The sequence below is a fragment of the Pipistrellus kuhlii genome, unplaced genomic scaffold (assembly GCF_014108245.1).
Source record: "Pipistrellus kuhlii isolate mPipKuh1 unplaced genomic scaffold, mPipKuh1.p scaffold_m20_p_14, whole genome shotgun sequence".
Classification (NCBI taxonomy): domain Eukaryota; kingdom Metazoa; phylum Chordata; class Mammalia; order Chiroptera; family Vespertilionidae; genus Pipistrellus; species Pipistrellus kuhlii.
The window spans coordinates 18,317,677-18,335,736 of record NW_023425449.1 but is presented as its reverse complement, the minus strand read 5'-3'; the positions used below and the strand labels follow the sequence as shown (position 1 = coordinate 18,335,736).

The window sequence follows — 18,060 nt, the reverse complement described above, 5'->3', positions numbered from 1 at the left end:
AATGGGTAGCTCTATTTCCTGGCAATAATGTCCAATAAACACTGCACAGAATTATCTTGCATAACTTTTTGCTGTGTATTTATGTTTAACCTATAAAATTAACTATATTATAATAAAATGAATAACATTTTATTCATGAAAACAAAATGAATATAGTCAATTGTCTTAGGAATGGTCTCCTAAATTAATAAACTACATTTCATTTCAGAAGGGAATTTAAATGATATACACCAATTATATTTCACCATGACTGGAGTATAGATCTTTTTTTTAAAATATATTTTATTGATTTATTACAGAGAGGAAGGCAGAGGGACAGAGAGCCAGAAACATCGATGAGAGAGAAACATCGACCAGCTGCCTCTTGCACACCCCTTACTGGGGATGTGCCCGCAACCAAAGTACATGCCCTTGACCGGAATTGAACCTGGGACCTTTCAGTCTGCAGACCAACGCTCTACCACTGAGCCAAACCGGTTTCGGCATAGATCTTTTTTTAAAAAAAAAAATCTCTTTTGAAAGAGAAAGGAATATAACACTGAATAATTATGTTTTCCAAAGTTGGCTTTATAGTATATAAAGTATGTAAATCTAATATTAGCTTTTATATAATAAATGCTGGTCTGATTTACTGCTATTTATTAAGAAGGCAAATCAGTAACCTATAGAAGTGGCAGTATTGTTGTTCTTGCCATCAAATGAGGTCCTTTTGTTTTTGTTTGTTTTCTTGGATGGTTTTGAAAGAACAGTCAGTTGTAGATGAAGGCACCCTTCAGCATAAAATATATAACCAGTAAAAGCGTCCTAAATAATGGAATTGACTGGTAACCACTGGGTAAAACACACAACTTTTAGCCACATTAGCACCACTAACTTAAAAGATGTAGTTGTCACAGCAGCTTAGTTTATCCTAAACCAAAATGCCTGAACGGCACTTATTTGTTTGTTTTTGAAATGGCCTTTCTTTTACGGACTCTTCACCTGATGGTCATTCTTAGCCTGAATTTTTCTGATTCTTGATGTTGCCCAAAAAATAGTGCAAAGTATGTTGTGATGCTTCGTAATAATTTAAATTTCACTTCAAAATCATATGTGTGGGATTTCTTAAGACTCCGTGTGCTGTCTGTATCCCTTTCCATGTGAACATAAACACAAGGCTTGAAAATGACAAAATCGAAGAAATGATGATGTGTCGTGGTTTCTCAGGAATCCCTGTTCTACAGCAAAAGTCAGAAATATGTTCTATTAGGAAGCTCAGCAGTTCTGAAGCAATGTGGTGGCGAAAATGAGCACATTTCCTATCTAGATTTTGCACACTGGCTTTCTATGCTTACATTAGAAGAGAATGGGATACTTCTGAATCCCCCCCCCCTTTTTAAATATATTTTATTGATTTTTTTACAGAGAGGAAGAAAGAGGGATAGAAAGTGAGAAACATCAATGGGAGAGAAACATTGATCAGCTGCCTCTTGCACACCCCCTCCTGGGTATATGCCTGCAAACAAGGTACATGCCCTTGACCAGAATCGAACCTGGGACCTTCCAATCCGAAGGCCGATACTCTATCCACTGAGCCAAACCGGTTTCGGCTGAATTTCCCCCTTTTGATTTAAGTCCAAGTCCAGGAACAAAGTAACTGAGTGGATGGCATCTCATTTAAATGTTTTATGTTTTGAAAATGAGGTTTCTCCTCACCTCCAGTGAATTGGGAAATGGCTGGAGGAATTTTGCAGTGCAGTATGCATTCCATTTTGGGGCAGACTTTAGTCACTGCAGTGCTAGGTTCGAGTGATGACTGTGTCCTCTTATGATCTGGCTCTGATGTCTCTCACACCCCTGATTGGTAGGTGCTGCCTACAAAGGGGAGGGACAGGGGGGGCATTCTTCCTCTTCGAGTGACCTGGTGCTCTACTGCTGATAGGCTGAATCTGTGTGCTTGCCATGGTGGGTATAGACATTGTCAAAAATGAAATATTGTCCTTCCTTTGAAGGCTCTGGGAGAACTTCATAAATGGCGGTCTTGATGTTTAGTGCATGTTGAGCTGTTTTACATGTTCCTATGCATGTCCTACCACCTTAATATTGGAAATACATGTAGAGGTTCCCCAGCGGGAATCTACTGCTCAGAGAGGTTAAGTCATTGATCACAGTCACTACTTTCTCCAAGGGGAAGAATGGACTTCAGTCTTAGTCCTGTGCCGTCGGGGCACAGGCATCCCTCTCAGCGTGCTGAAGGAATACTGTTTGCATATTCACTAGAACCTTTTACAATGATTTTGAGAAGCTTGAGACTTTCCTCCTGGTGTGATTTGGATGTGAGCAGTGATCACACATGTCATGTTTGAGCAGCTGTTGAAGAAGGAGGAACAGGATTATGCCGTGTGCTTACTGTATGACATCTGGTACTGGAAACATTCAAAAATTCTCTGATAGTTGGAGGAAAACCTTTCTCCCTCCTTGAAGCATTTCAGTCAAAGACTCTTTAGTAAACCAGGAATTTTGGCTGCTTGGTGGTGGCCCTTCCTAAACGACCCATTGACATACACACTGAGGAGGGAGTGAGGCTTTTATATAAAATGCCCTTTGAAGGCCTTTATTGCCTAGATACTCTACACATTTATAATTAAAATGCATAGTGGAGGCGATCTTTAAGGTAGAATGTTTGCATTTTGGCCTTTGAACAATCCTCTTAGGAGGGGCTGGGGCTTTGCTAGGAGATAGAATTTTAATCAAATGCATCTCTGTTCTGTTTTCTTTTTTTCATTTGTCCTACACCGGGAAACATTTTAAACCTTAACTTTGGTGCTACTTCACCAAGACTTCAAGCCCACTGCATTCATTTCATTTTCAGCCTTAGAATGCATGCTCAGGCTTTGTCATTATAAGCCATTTTGAGGAGTCACGTCAGCATCACTGTTTGACCCCCCAAAAGTAAACGGCATCTTGGCCTGCAGTCTCATCGCTGCAGAAGCTGAGCAGAGGATCTCCTTGGAGAACCTCGGCATTGAGTAATCTCGGAGCAACTGCCTCGGTTTTGTCAGGAGAAATCCCAGCACGGTTTGGATGCTTTTGCAGGAAGTGGATTTGAGGGCAGCAGCTTGGAGAAAATGGTTTTCTTTGCCTTTTTTCTTTCTTTCTTTCTTTTTTTTTCTTTCTGAAAAGTATATCTTATTAATCCTTTGTATTTGTTCTAGTCCTTTTACGACTTACCTTCTTTGATACTTTGGCCCAAACTGATTACCATAATGAGCCTCTCCTAGAGGAGCTATTGAATAATGGAGAGTGGATTTAGTTGGCTCTGATTATTCAAGTGGTTTCCTAATAAGCAGAAGTACTGTTGTATTTTTTTTTTTTTTATGTGGAACCCTTGCCCGTGTCCTCTCCTCCCCCCTCCGGAGAGCATGGGGTTAAGGACACCTGTAAAGTAACATCCCTGTCTTCCGTGCCAGGTCACGTCAGGTGGGACGTTCATTGGCATTGGCCGGAAGACGCCCGATTGCCAAGGCAACACCAAGTACTTCCGCTGCAAATTCTGCAACTTCACTTACATGGGCAACTCGTCAACCGAGCTAGAGCAGCATTTTCTCCAGACCCACCCGAACAAAATAAAAGCTCCTCTCCCCTCCTCGGAAGGCGCCAAGCCCTCAGAGAAAAACTCTAGCAAATCCATCCCTGCACTTCGATCCAGTGACTCCGGAGACCTGGGCAAGTGGCAGGACAAGATCACGGTCAAGGCGGGCGATGACACTCCCGTGGGCTACTCGGTTCCCATCAAGCCCCTTGATGCCTCAAGACAAAATGGGATGGAGGCCACCAGCTACTACTGGTGCAAGTTTTGCAGTTTCAGCTGCGAGTCCTCCAGCTCGCTGAAGCTGCTGGAGCATTATGGCAAGCAGCACGGGGGAGCTACATCAGGCGGCCTGAATCCAGAATTGAATGACAGGCTTTGCAGGGGCTCGGTCATCAATCAGAACGACTTAGCCAAAAGTGCAGAAGGGGAGCCCCTGGCCAAGGCAGAGAAGGGCTCCGGGGGCACTAAAAAGAAGGACTTCTCAGGCAAGGGGGCCGAGGACAACGTGGTGACAAGCTACAACTGTCAGTTCTGCGACTTCAGGTATTCCAAAAGCCATGGCCCTGACGTCATCGTGGTGGGCCCGCTGCTCCGCCATTACCAGCAGCTCCATAACATCCACAAGTGCACCATCAAGCACTGTCCCTTCTGCCCCCGAGGCCTCTGCAGCCCGGAGAAGCACCTGGGAGAGATCACCTACCCGTTCGCGTGCAGGAAGAGCAGCTGTTCCCACTGCGCGCTCCTGCTTCTGCACTTGTCCCCCGGGGCGGCCGGGGGCTCCCGGGTCAAGCACCAGTGCCACCAGTGCCCCTTCTCCACCCCCGACGTGGACGTGCTCCTCTTCCATTACGAGAGTGTCCACGAGCCCCAGGCCTCGGACGTCAAACAGGAGGCCAACCATCTGCCAGGAGCCTCGGACGGGCAGCCGGCGGCCAAGGACAGCAAGGAGCACTCGTGTACCAAATGCGATTTCATCACCCAGGTGGAGGAAGAGATTTCCCGACACTACAGGTAAGCCATGGGGTGGGGGCGGGGGCCCTCGAGAAACGGAGAGGGAGAATCCAGGGGGCGATGCAGAATGATGTGGGAAGGATGGGGGTGACCTGGGGAAGCTGATGGGCAAGCTCGCCTGAAAGATCACTCATCAAACTGCAGGTCATATGTTTGTAGACACCCGCAGATTCTAATTGAATCGCTCATTCCAGACCATTTAGTCTATGTTCCCTACCTGTTTGGTTTTGTTTGTTTTTTTACCATTTACTAAGTGCATTTTAAAATCTACAGAGATGCTGATAATGCCGATGGGTTTACTAATTGGCCACAACTCATTTATTTGTCCTTGCTAAGGATGGCTCCGTAGTCCATAATTTTTTATTTTTTATTTTTATGGAGCCTCTCCCAAATGCAAGGTACTGCTATAATTTGTTCTGTTCCTTTCTTTCAACTGGAGATAGATGGTCTGGTTGAGAACATGTTGCTCATTTCTCTTTTTACAATGAGATTGGATAGTCTGTGTGGTTTAAAACATTGAGCAACAACCTTATTTTTGCATACAAACAGGCACCTGATGGTGAGAATTCGGTAATCTGTGTGACTAGGATTTCAGCACTCTCTCCTCTGAACAGGTGACGCTGCTGAAGTTATCTCAGATTTGTAAACAGAGTATGTCAGTATTTCCTGCTTCTTTCACTCTATTCTTTTTGTAGACGTCAGTTTTCCCAGTTAATTTCTATATTTTCTAGAGATGAGTTTAGGATTCGCATCTTTATTTCATTTAGGTAGTAATTCCTTCAATGAATTCATTCCAAAAATACACACTATGCCAGGTCCCGGTAAAGGAAAAAACAAGACAAGCGTAGTCAGTGCCCTCATGGAACAGAGTTTAGCAGGAAAGCTCAACAGATCTTCAGAGTGATGGGTATCTTAAAGACGAAGCAGAGGCCACTATGTTTGATTACAATGACAGTGTAGCCCAGTTGTCGGCAAACTCATTAGTCAACAGAGCCAAATATCAACTGTACAACGATTGAAATTTCTTTTGAGAGTCAAATTTTTTAAACTTAAACTTCTTCGAACGCCACTTCTTCAAAATAGACTCACCCAGGCCGTGGTATTTTGTGGAAGAGCCACGCTCAAGGGGCCAAAGAGCCGCATGTGGCTCACAAGCTGCAGTTTGCCGATCAAAGCACAGCCCAATATGGTAGATTAGGAAGTGCCTCATTGAGGAAGGAGCATTTAAACTAAGACTTGATTATGAGTAGGGATTCGTGTAGCAAAATCCTGGTGGTACAGCCTGTTCAGATATAACTCGGTGCTTACTGGATGCTTTCCTGTTATTATGCCTCTAAGCATCCAAGTGAAGGGTTTTATTGACGATTTTTAAGCGCTTTTCCATATGTAGACTGGATTTCCTAATTTACAGATTTTCGCTTCTCAAGATCTTAAACTGGTCCTCCCGTTCTTTTTCAAAGTTGCAGGTTCATGCTCGAGTGCGTGTGTTTTTTCAGTGGCCAGTAGTGAAGCAGTACAAGTCCAACAACAGTAGGCTAATGACGTGAGATGTGAATTCGAAGGGCATCCTAATGTTCGCGGTGCATGTCAATGTTCAGAAAACACTTCCTTATGGTTTGCACTGTTTAATTTATAAGGTCAGCTGCGGGAACGATGCAGCCCCGCCATCAAATATTTTCACACTTGCAGTGATTCTGGCTCCTCCGGTGTTAGCTGCATGTTAATTAGGACTTAGGACCCAGCAGACCTTTGCTTCCTTCCAAGCTTTGCCAGTGTGTATATCGAGCACACACATTTGTCAGGTGATGTAAAAATTAGGTAATCCACTCCTGTGTTGAAGGAGGAGGCTTTCTTCAATCATGAGGGAATCAGCCACAACACACACACACAGGCACACATGCACACACGCTAAGATCCATGTAGATACCACCTCATGGAGAGGAGTGGTTTTTCTCCCAGAAGCTGAGGCCGTTGCTTGAAAACCCGTCTGAGAGAAATAGTTCCTCTATGCTCTGGTGAAACAAAAGAGATCCTCAGAAATCAAAGTATGAATAGCAAATGTACCATAATCATCTCAACGCTTACTTAATATTTGTTACGGAGAGTAAGCTCCAGAGGGAAGAGACTAGTCTTGTCTTGTTACTGCTGTGTCTGCATGATGCAGCTCTGTGCCAGCATGGCGAATAGGTGCTCAGCGAATAGCTTTGAGTAAATGAAATCCCTGTGAGATGTTGACTTCACCATAATTTGGATATGCTGAGAGCGCCATGGTAAGTTCAAGTTGAATCTTTGACTATTATATGGTCTTGGATCCTCTGAGGACCTTGATTTTACACAAACTGACATTTTTCTTTACACTTTAGTTTTGGAAAATTTATCTTTATTGTTGAAAGGATAACACATGTGTCCCTTTTTCCCCCCGTAGGACCCCTCTACCTTGCCCTTCCTTCTGAGATTTGTTATGTACCATGCTTCCATGTCTCTGGGTTTATTTTGTTCATCAGTTTATTAAATTTAGGTCCACCGCTCAGTATTTTATTAGATTAAAAAAAAAATCCGAACAACACTTGACCTTAGGGCATTGAAATGATCTTCCCCTTATCCTTAAACCCTGATGGAGTTTGTGTGATCCTAGACTCTTTAAGTTGCTGAGCACTTTACCTCTAGTCTTTTTACGAGTTCTTGTAGAAATATTTGAAACTCAGACAAGGACGCTTTTAGGAGTCCCAGCCAATGAAGGCTACAGGGATGTGAAAGAAAGCAGTCCCATGGACATAGAAAACCTTGATCTGCTCTCAAAGCATTTCCCCCAACTGCCACAGTTTGAAGATAGCATAAAGGAACAAGTTTACCATATCCCAGTAATATCTTTATGGTTAAATTTATTCATATTATTTATGTGGGGAAACCTTCACCATCGTTCTGTTTTTACCGTGCAATAGTCTAGGGTTTTGAGTGTTTTATATACAAGACTTACAGCGTAGTAAAAAGGTAGTATAAGCTGAGAACTGTACAATATGTGAAATCATGTGGCTATAAAATAACTACAGCCTAAAAGCAGGCCAGCTGATGTAGAGCTGTAAGTGGAATAATCTCCGTGTGGATTGCATGGGCATTTTCCCAGAGAACCACGTCTAACTGGGTTGAACTGCAGACATTGTCCAGCCAGGAACTGGGCCTTGGCCCGTTTTCTTAATGTTTCATATTGACTTTTGATGCCCCAGCTCACAGCATGACTGAGTTATTATATCCACTCATGAGTTTGTGTCTCACACTTCATTTCTTTTTGTATTTAATTAAACAGTGGGCCCCTTCTCTAATTGGCCACTATTCTCCACATCAAATTTTTCAGTGTTTTTAAACTTACATTTCTGGAGTAAGAGGACTATTTCCTTACAAAATGACTATACTGTGTAAAATAGACTTTTTAATGCCTTGCTAGACTTCCATGAAGTCAGGAAACTGTCTGAAGCGTGTTTCTTCTCTGTTTGCCACAAGTGAACTAAACCCCTGCTGGAGAGAATGAGACAAACACGACATGGGAGGTCTCACTGAGGGTAGATGCCAATATGGATGCTGCATTTGATCAGGAGTCTAAGCTTGGAGCCACCAGCAGAGAGGTTGTGCAGAATATGAATTATCCTCTAAGCTGACACCTTGAAGGGGGCCATAGTGATTCCATATTAGTGCCTTCCTTTGACTCCCGTCAGAAGTAAACACAGATGTGTCTAAACTGCCATTTTCACCTCCAGGATACCCATGGCCTTGCCTAAGATAAACCTGGAATGAGCTCACTATTATAAAAATTCTCCATATGGAATGGGATAGAAACCACTGTATCCAAAATCAGTAAAACATGCAAATAGTAGCTTTAGGTACCTAGCAACTTCAGATACATAGTTTTTACTTATAAAGTAATAACCGATTCTTTAAAAATGAAAATTAGACTTCCAAATTGACCAAGCTGTATGAGACTATCAATGAATATTCAAAAAGAAGCAACTGATATTTTTAAATTTAAAATATAATTATTGACACTTAAAACATATGGATAAGTTAAATCACAGCTTAGCAAATGGCTGAGAGCAATAGCATGGTGCATTAGTACAGAGTTTCTAAAAGGGTGAGGGCCATGATGGCTACATTAGGGACATGTCCTTTTAAACAATATCTAATAAACCAGCTGCCTGTGATACCTGGAAATGGTATAAGTTGAAAAGGGGATAAAAAACGTTACCCAGGATGTTAAAGTTTATCAACAAAATAACTCATAGCAGCATGACATTATTTATTAGAAATTCAGACTTAATGGTACTGAAGACTGTACAAGAACAGTCACAAATCTTGGAATAAGAGAATCTTATCCATGATTTTCATTTTCACATTAGTTTATACATATTATGTCCCAATTTCTTGTTTACTTTCTATTTTACAGAAAGCTTTTCTTTCTTTTTGAATATTTCATAGGGGATATCTTTTTTGCAAAAGTGAATCATCAGTTGACATTTTCCAGATATGACACTAGTTGTGCATTTTCTACTACTTGAAGATGAAATCAGCCCCCAACCTACTTTAAAAAACAAACAAAAACAGTTACCCAAATAAGTACTTGCTAGATTATTTCAGCTTAAAAAATAGATGATAAGTGGACCAAATGAAATTTTAAGTCAGAATTTCAGTTTTTCCTAGATTTCAGTTTGTAGACTGATCCTCTGTACTTCACTCAGGCTGAGTATTATATCTCCAGCTTCTAAGAGTTGATTCATCTACTTATTAGCGTATAACTTCATATTTTGTCCCTGAGATTTTCCTCTTCACCTGGTTTTTATTCCATCCTTCTACAGTGTCAGTCATCTCAACTGCCACACTTTTAGACCTTTATAACAACAAATATATGTCACAGAAGTGATTGACTTCATTAGATATCAGATCTCCCAGACTATATAATTTAAATCACCTCCATTTACTCTTCTGTTACAATTAATCTATGTGTCATATTCCATAACTACCAAAAAATAACTTTCATTGTCTAATTGATTGATACTTATAATTTATTCAAGTTTTTTTTTATGTTCATTTAGTCATTGAAGAAGAAAAACTGTGTTTAAAACTATTGGAAGTTAAGTAAATTATTTGGTAAAGGAGAGCTTTTCAAGCAATGGCATAAATCTCTGGAAGTCAACATTTAATGGAAAGAAGAAGGCATTGCTCAGAGCTGACCTCACGTGTACTAGGAGCTGGTTTACTAGGAAAATAGAAATAAAGAAATAGAACAAAAGAGTAGCATATTTAAGCTGACTTATTTTCTTTTTAACCTAAAAACCCTCAGCTCTTTATGAATTATAAAAATACTTTTAATCTCTTCTAATGAATGAAATGCTACTACCAGGATAAAAGCCCACTGTGCATTGAAATGTGAATGGGTCTCAAATAAATGCTTTTTATAGCACATGAAAATTCTGTCCAGTAGGATAAGGAATAAAACATCTCTTCTCACAGAAATTTTGTCACTTGAATTAAGTACAATTTGGCCTTTTTTAAGGCAGCTTGATGTAGTTTTTCTGGATTCAAAGGATGATTTGGCTCTTTTATCAAAGTTTCTTTGATTCGTGTCCTCATTGTCTAAAGTATTGCAAGGACATAGTGAGGTTTTATATAAGTATTGTATATTCCAAGAATGAGACATACTTGCACTAAAATATTTTTTATTTATTATCTGAAATTCACATTCAACTGGGTATCCTGTATTTTATCTGGCAGCTCTATGCTAGGCAGATCTATAAAATGACTTCTTTTTTTTCTTGGATAGAGGAAAGTGTTTGCTCTTGAGTTGACAAGAGAGTATGCAATTTAAGTTAATGCAAAGCATTTATTTGTAGTGTCTTTTAAATTAGTTTGGCTTAATGGATCCAGAAGTTCAAGGAGTTTGTAAATAATGAAGAGTTTATGCAGAGGACCACTCAAAATATACCATCTACAAAATATGTACCACTTAGTTTTCTCTGCCCCTTTATGGCTTTACATATTCAACCCAACATTAATCATTAATCCTGAACTCCCTCAAAGCTATGGTGGTTTGTGGGGTTCAGAGCAAGTCACCCCAAAATATGCTTCTTTGGTATGTGGGTTGTTTTAAGCTAAGGGTGAAGTTAGCTGCCTGCTCAGGAGAAACTTCTGTCCCTCCCTTGACTACCTGCAAGAACTTGAACATAATGGGAGATTATTAGACAGAACATCTTTGATCAGATGTGTTACTAAACATCTGTTCTCCTTATCATTTTGCATTGACCTTTTGAAGGCCCAAGGCACTCACCTCATTCACTCCAGCTCAGGATGTCTTAATCATCCATGTTCCCTTTGGCCTCATGTGGAGTTTCTGATTCTCTCTTGTATGCAGGGTTCCCCATACATGTGTATGTGTTAAATCTGGTTGTTTTCTCTTCCTAATCTTTCCTGTGACTATTCTATCATTAGACCAGTCAAAAGAACCCGGAGGGTGGAGAAAAGTTTCTCCTCCCCCACAGGGTCTACTCCTTTGGCTACGAAGCAGTTATTTACTGACTGACTAGATGTTCAGAGTGGGGTTGGGTGTGAGCTTTGATCTTGATGTTAAGGCAATGATAATACAACTGCAAAGTAAGGTATACACAGGACTTTAATAAAAGGCAACATGGAAAAAATCCTCAGAGGAAGACAGTTTGAGAGCAACACCGAGGATTGCTAAGTTTACTCTTGGGCTGAGTCATTTGGAAAGTCTGTGGATGAGAAAGTGGTTAATGTGGGTCTTAAGAAATGGAGGGAAAATTCCCTGCACCTTTCTGAGGTTTTTCATATGAATGCTAATAAAATGAAATGCGTTTAATAGGTTCCAGGAGAGTCCAAACTAATAAAATCTCACAATGACTAAACTTTTATTCTTGAGTGATATTTCTAAGACTAGGTCAAAATCATCTATTTTTTATTCTTTGGGGACATGGCATTATGTTGAAGGTCTTCTCAGTTATTACTGAGGGGATGACACTCATCCTAGAATATGCCCAAATCTTAATTCATTCTTGAACAAGCTAGATATATTGCATCCAGTACCAAACAGCATACATGAAAGAGTAATCATGGACAAGAGTTAAGATACTGTGTCATGCCTGCCATATGTGGATTGTATTGTCTGTGCTTCAAGTTCTTGTTCTGTGAATTAGGGACAAAAATATGTACTTAGTGTGATTGTTGTGGGAGATATATATATATATATATATATATATATATATATTCTTTAGTGCCAGGCTATATATATATATATATATATATATATATATATATATATATAGCCTGGCACTAAAGAATATTGAAAGACCCCCCAACACAATGAAATAAATAGATAAATTACTGTTTGGGGGATTATGCTTGACAACATCATGTTTGTAATTTTAACTTATAAAGCTGTTAGTGTTGACTCTTCGAGGTGGGTAATATTGTATATGTTTTCAGAGAAAAGGATGTTGCCCATCATAAAGAATTCATATAGAAACAGAAGAGTTCATTCCAAACTAACTAACAGCCATATTGAAGTTATTTCTGACCATGGCTTTGTGTTCCTTGCTACTTAAGGAGTAGTCTGGGGAGCCACAGCATTAGCATCGTCTGGGAGCTTATAAGAAATACAGAATGTTGGGTCCCAGCCCAGACTTCCAGAATCAGAATCTGAATTTTAGTAAGATTACCAGGTGTTACCTGTGTATGTTAGAATTTGAGAATATTACTGTAGATGTTAGCATAGGTTATTGAAAAGTTTGTATGGCTCCAAGCATTTAAAGTAATGTTGTCTTTTACGTATAGTTTCTGTCATTTAGCTAAGGCTGGTCTTATAGGGAGAAAGAAGTACTCAGGTCTTTAGAGTACTAAGTTGGAAATTGCCTTTTCTGCTTCATCTAGTGGACTTCAAAGAACTTAATATTGAGCATTTTAACAGTTTATTTCTTAATTGTCAAGGTTTACTCAGATTCTTAAGGTTCTGAATTAGAAAGATAGTAAGGGCATTACCTGCCCTTATTAAAGTCATGGAGGTTGGGGGGATGTCTTCTGAGTGTTGAGTTGTTGGAACCATGATCCTTCTGTTTCGGTTGATTCTCATCCCTGCATTAGTGTCACCTTAGGAGCTTGTCAAAAGTTCAGATTCCCTGATTATACCCAGGAGATTCTGATTTGGTAAAGCAACATGGGAGCCTTGGAATATGAGTCCCAAGAAGCTCCTTAAGGTGCAGTGTTGCACAACATAGCGTGATTTGCACATCGTTGCTGTAGTCATTTTCTTTTGTATCAGTTTGAAAGCCTTTACCATCCCCTCATGTTTTCATTTTTCATGCTTCATGTTTCATGTCTTGGTTTTCCGTATTATCAGTCATTTTATTTTTGCCTAAACTTAAACATGGAGGCAGCAGAGGGTAGAAAAATAGAACATTGTTCTGGGAGGTAGAAGCCCTTTATTCTTGACTTGATGTAGACTCAATGGATAAGTCACAGCTTCTCCATTTTACTATCTGTAAAATGGGCTTTATTCATCAGTTGAAGGTGAATGCTTTGAACTCTTCAAAAGAAAAGGTGTGTGTGTTGAGTTTGTTATTACCATCTTATTTTCATATCCTTCCTGTTAAAACCGTGTTTTCCTTTTCAGTGTAAAACCTGGTTATTACCGAAGGCTTATCTCTGTAGTTTGTGTTTCTTTTGTTGCTTTATACCCAACCCCCAAGTTCTCTGCATGGGACAGTTCTCCAGCTTCTGTCTCATGGAAGGTTTTCTGGGCCGGTTGGATCAAGTGCTCCTCTGTGGGGCAGATCAGAGCAGCTCTTGTTGAGATCTGCCAGGAGTCGGGGAGCTGTTCATTGGGACAGGAACTTGAAACTGGAAAACCTAGAAGGCCCAGACACCATGGCTCAGTGTGCTAGTCTGAGATGAATCCATTGTCTGGGCAGGGGCCCCAGACCTAGCATATTTAGGATAAGGTGACCAGACATCCCGCTTTTGGTGGGACAGTCCCAATTTTTAACAAATTGTCCTGCGTCCCCTGGGACGTCTGATCACCTTAATTTAGGAGGAAGTACCAATCGAATAATGGGTAAGGGTTGGATGTGTTTATTTTTTATTATTTCATAAAGAGATGGGATGTCTCAGAATCTTTCTAGACTGCATGATAACTAGATCTTGAAGGCACATTATCCTAATTATTAGACATATTACTAGATATAAGGGCTCTCAGCCACCCTCATGACCACACTCAGAAGACATCCTGGCCTCCCCAGACTTTAATAAGACAGATAATGCCCTTTCTATCTTTGTTATTTAGAATCTAAAGGTTCTTGGTGTGACTACTATTAATGGAAAGAGAGGAAAGCGTGGCAATTAAGCAGTAAACTGCTAAACTGTTCAGACTTTCAGGCCAAGGACTATGTGTCTTTTATTCACCAACACATACTCATTTCCTGGCAAAGTAATACTGTAATGATTAACTACCGTTACATATATGAGTACATATTTTGCAGTGGCTTTAAGTCATATTTCGTTACTCGAAGTTGGTAACTCCTAACACATTAGATCAGTGGAGTGGCAGGTGTTTCACATGTTTTTAGAGAACCACAGGAGGCTTCAAGTTACATAAAATATGCCTAATTCCAAACCCGTGTGTATCTTTCCAGTATGCTTTTTAGAATCTTCTTTCTTGTTTACCAAACATTTGTCTTATTTTAACAGTTACTTTTTTGTCTTTAACAGAAGAAGTTGCTATACAAGTTAACAAATAAGATCTAGTTCTATGCCTTGTAAAAGAAGTCTCACACATAAATACCGATTCACACAGACTCTTTTAATGAATGTATTTGTATTGTGCTTCTTGACACCCTTCAGACACCCAGTTTGTTTAGAAAAATCTTGAGTTTCTAATACATCTTACTTACTAGAGTATGTCGATCACTCAACCATATTTCATTGACTAAATCAATTTGAATTTTATGGTAGAAAAGAACATTATAGTTAGGAAGAATTTATTTCACATATAAAAGCTGTACAGAGCCCTTCAGCGTCTGATGTGTGTGTGTGTGTGTGTGTGTTTGTAGTGAAGAAAAAAAAATCTCATTGTAGTTTAAATAAAGTGAAAAGACCATTGACTAAATCAGCTGTAAAGAATGCATGACTATCTGCTTAAATAATATAGAATCAATGGTTATTGAGCCAGGGTGAAATGAAACAGAGCAGGCCAATCAATAATAAAGTAAACCAACCAGCTTGGGAGGTGAACTGACTGGCGTGTGTGCATGTAAATAGGTGTGTATACCTCCTGTGGCTACTAGGACCACAGGGAATGCAAACATTCTTTACGTAGAACTGAAAAGGCCAGTTGATTTACTTCCAATTTCTGGATGCTGAGAATATCGTGTCGTGTTCCACCTGATGCATCCATCACAGGAGATAACATTCAGGTGTTTGAGGTGAATTCTTTTAAGAAGCCCTTGGTGTGCTCCGTTTCCCATGATTGTTTTCTCCTCCCCAGGAGAGCCCACAGCTGCTACAAATGCCGCCAGTGCAGCTTCACCGCGGCCGACACGCAGGCACTACTGGACCACTTCAACACTGTTCACTGCCAGGAGCAGGACAGCACTACAGCCAACGGCGAGGAGGATGGGCAGGCCGTGCCCGCCATCAAGGAGGAGCCCAAGATCGACCTCAAGGTCTACAGTCTGCTCAACCCGGACTCTAAAATGGGAGAGCCGGTCCCCGAGAGCGTGGTGAAGAGGGAGAAGCTGGACGACAAGGATGGGCTCAAAGAGAAAGTGTGGGCCGAGAGTCCTAGCGATGACCTCCGCACCATGGCCTGGAGGGGGGCGGACATCCTCCGGGGCAGCCCCTCCTTCACTCAGACAAGCCTGGGGCTCCTGACACCGGTGGCCGGCACCCAAGAGCAGACCAAGACGCTGAGGGACAGCCCCAACGTGGAAGCTGCCCACCTGGCCCGCCCGATTTACGGCCTGGCCGTGGAGACCAAGGCCTTCCTGCAGGCGGTGCCCACAGGCGGAGAGAAGTCCGGGGCCATCAGCCAGCAGTACCCTCCTTCTGCAGAGAACAAGGCCAAGGATGAGTCCCAGTCCCTGCTACGGGTAGGAAGGTTTCATTTTTCAATAATTCCTATATCTTGAAGGGAAAGGGGGGGCGGGCGGGCAGGGAGGGGGAACACACATCCTGCAGATTGCCATGCCTCACGAAGCGAAGGCAAAGACCTGTGTCGGTCGGTCGGGAGATGCATAGGTATCAGGACGGAGTGGCCGAAAGCAGCTCACATGAGGGCGTGTCCTGGGCACATACTTGGCACATGGGTGGGCAGTTCCTGTCTGTCACTGCTCTGGGCTCAAACGGAATGCTGGTCCATCATTCCTGGGGATTATGTGAAACAGGAGGCGGCATTTGGGAAGGGAGGCTCACAATCCCAGAAGGATGCACACCTGCTACTGACTTTGACATTCTTAGGTGGTGCGACAGTATGTGGTGAATAGAGGAGTGAGCAGAGACTTAAGTCACTAAGAATGCAATTTTTAAACAATTCCTATATCTTAAAGGGAAAGGGGGGGGGGGAAAGGGAGTGGGATCACACATCCTGTAGATTACCATGCCTCATGAAGGAAAGGCAAACATCTGTGATGTTAATATGAAAACGTGGTGGTGGTGGTGGTGGGGGAGGGTTGTGTGTGTGTGTGTGTGTGTGTGTGTGTGTGTTTAACTCACTGTGTAATTATGTGCTAGTGACAATGCTCGTTGTTTAGTTGCCAAGAAGAGGGAAACAATGAGATAGATCTCAGTGTGAATGGCCTGAAGAACATTCAAAGAAGAGAAACTGAGAATGGTGCATTTAAATGACCGGGCTCCTTAAGGAAAAAAGACCTAGTCCCATGTGGAAAAGCAAAACCAAACCTCCGCATAGGATAAGATCCTCGATTGCTCTCTTCTGAAAATACTTTAGATTTGGGAAATTCATGAGTTCCCAATACGCGATGCTTGCCTTTTGCCTAAAGGTATCCCTGCTTAAATCATTTCACCTTGGCTCTGAGAAAATGTTGAGCTTCTGGGTGATTTTGAAACTTTGTTCATGTGCCTAAGGGAGGATCAGAAAGCAGCTAACCATCACACAAAAAGAAAACCAGGGAAGAGATGGAGTTGAGTGGGCCCGGTTTGACCTGCAGGTCAGACACCACTGGTTCTTTCTCCCTGTATTCTCTGGAGAAAAACGGCCCTTTCCAGCGTCTGCCTGGCTACTGGGCTCTCATTTCCTGCCCATTCTCCAGAGCCTCCCGGTGCTTCTCAGGTGTTCTCGGTGGAGTTGGGAAACACGCCTTGGAGGGCACCGTTAATTATAAAAGCTGTTACTTCTTCTGTTGGCAGTCATGCCCCGAGCTAAGAGGCGGGCTTGAATGCAGAAGAGGCGATGCCCTCCGTACACTGAGTAACAAAGACTCCGACAGGGGAAGAGCCAGTTCATTACAGGGAACTTTGAAAGGGAGGAAAATGGTTCCTATGTCCTTCTAGAAGGTGTTCCATTCAGGGAGCTTCTTTTAGATAAATATATAGGGAGCTGCTTTTATAGTAGTGCGAAGGCTGGTTATTTTCCAGCATGTCGGGAGTTTTCTGGTCTCAAGTGCTCTTACAGTTTCTGGTGCTAAGGCAGGAATGATATGTCTTAGGTTTTTAAATTTCATACTGCGCCTGGAGAGTGTGGTGTAAATGGGTGTTCCCTCTATCGCCAGTGCCCTCCCTCCTTGTTTCTTCCACTTAAACTTTGTTCTCACTTGTGACAGCTTCACTGGATACCAAGCATTTTGACTCTTTAGACCACATGTGTCAAACACAAGGCCCGCGGGCCAAATCCATCCCGCCAGGCCTTGCAATGTGGCCCGCACTGCGCTGTCATCACTGCACTCCGCTGCGTTTCCATCACAATGACAGTTTATGACTGTTCAGTAAACCATTCGGCCCGCGATTTAGGCTGGATTTTAGATTTTGGCCCCTTCTCTGATTGAGTTTGACACCCCTACTTTAGACTGTCTGGAATATTCTCTTTCCTGCTACCATTTGTATACATTAAGAGTCTGTAATGAGGAATACTTAATTAAGCAGGGAAATATAAAACCTGAGCATGATAGTGTTATTCTTTTTTTAAAAAATATGCTTTTATTGATTTTAGAAAGGAAAGGAGAGGGGGAGAGAGAGGGAGAAACATCAATGAGCAACACCAGCTGGGCGAACCCAATTTTCATAAAGTAATTCACAGAAAAAGCTTATGTGAAGGTTCTCTTGCCACTCAAAGTGCAATAATCAACACAGGTCACATATGCAATTAAAAAATTTTTATAACGAGATCAGTTCCATACTGTTTACAAAGAAAAACTATAAAGACATTCACTAAATAAAAATATAGATACATATTGGACAAAAAACTAGAAGTA

General features: G+C 41.5%; 1 protein-coding gene across 3 annotated transcripts in view; it reads left to right on the top strand.

Annotated features, from left to right (window-relative positions):
* TRPS1 (transcriptional repressor GATA binding 1) overlaps positions 1 to 18,060 on the top strand; it is a 229,276-nt gene that overhangs the window by 56,745 nt on the left and 154,471 nt on the right. For all 3 annotated transcript variants that reach the window (XM_036436819.2, XM_036436815.2, XM_036436818.2), the window contains 2 exons: positions 3,450 to 4,582; positions 15,120 to 15,723. In XM_036436819.2, coding sequence (XP_036292712.1) covers positions 3,450 to 4,582; positions 15,120 to 15,723 — 1,737 coding nt within the window. The remainder of the gene's footprint in view (positions 1 to 3,449; positions 4,583 to 15,119; positions 15,724 to 18,060) is intronic.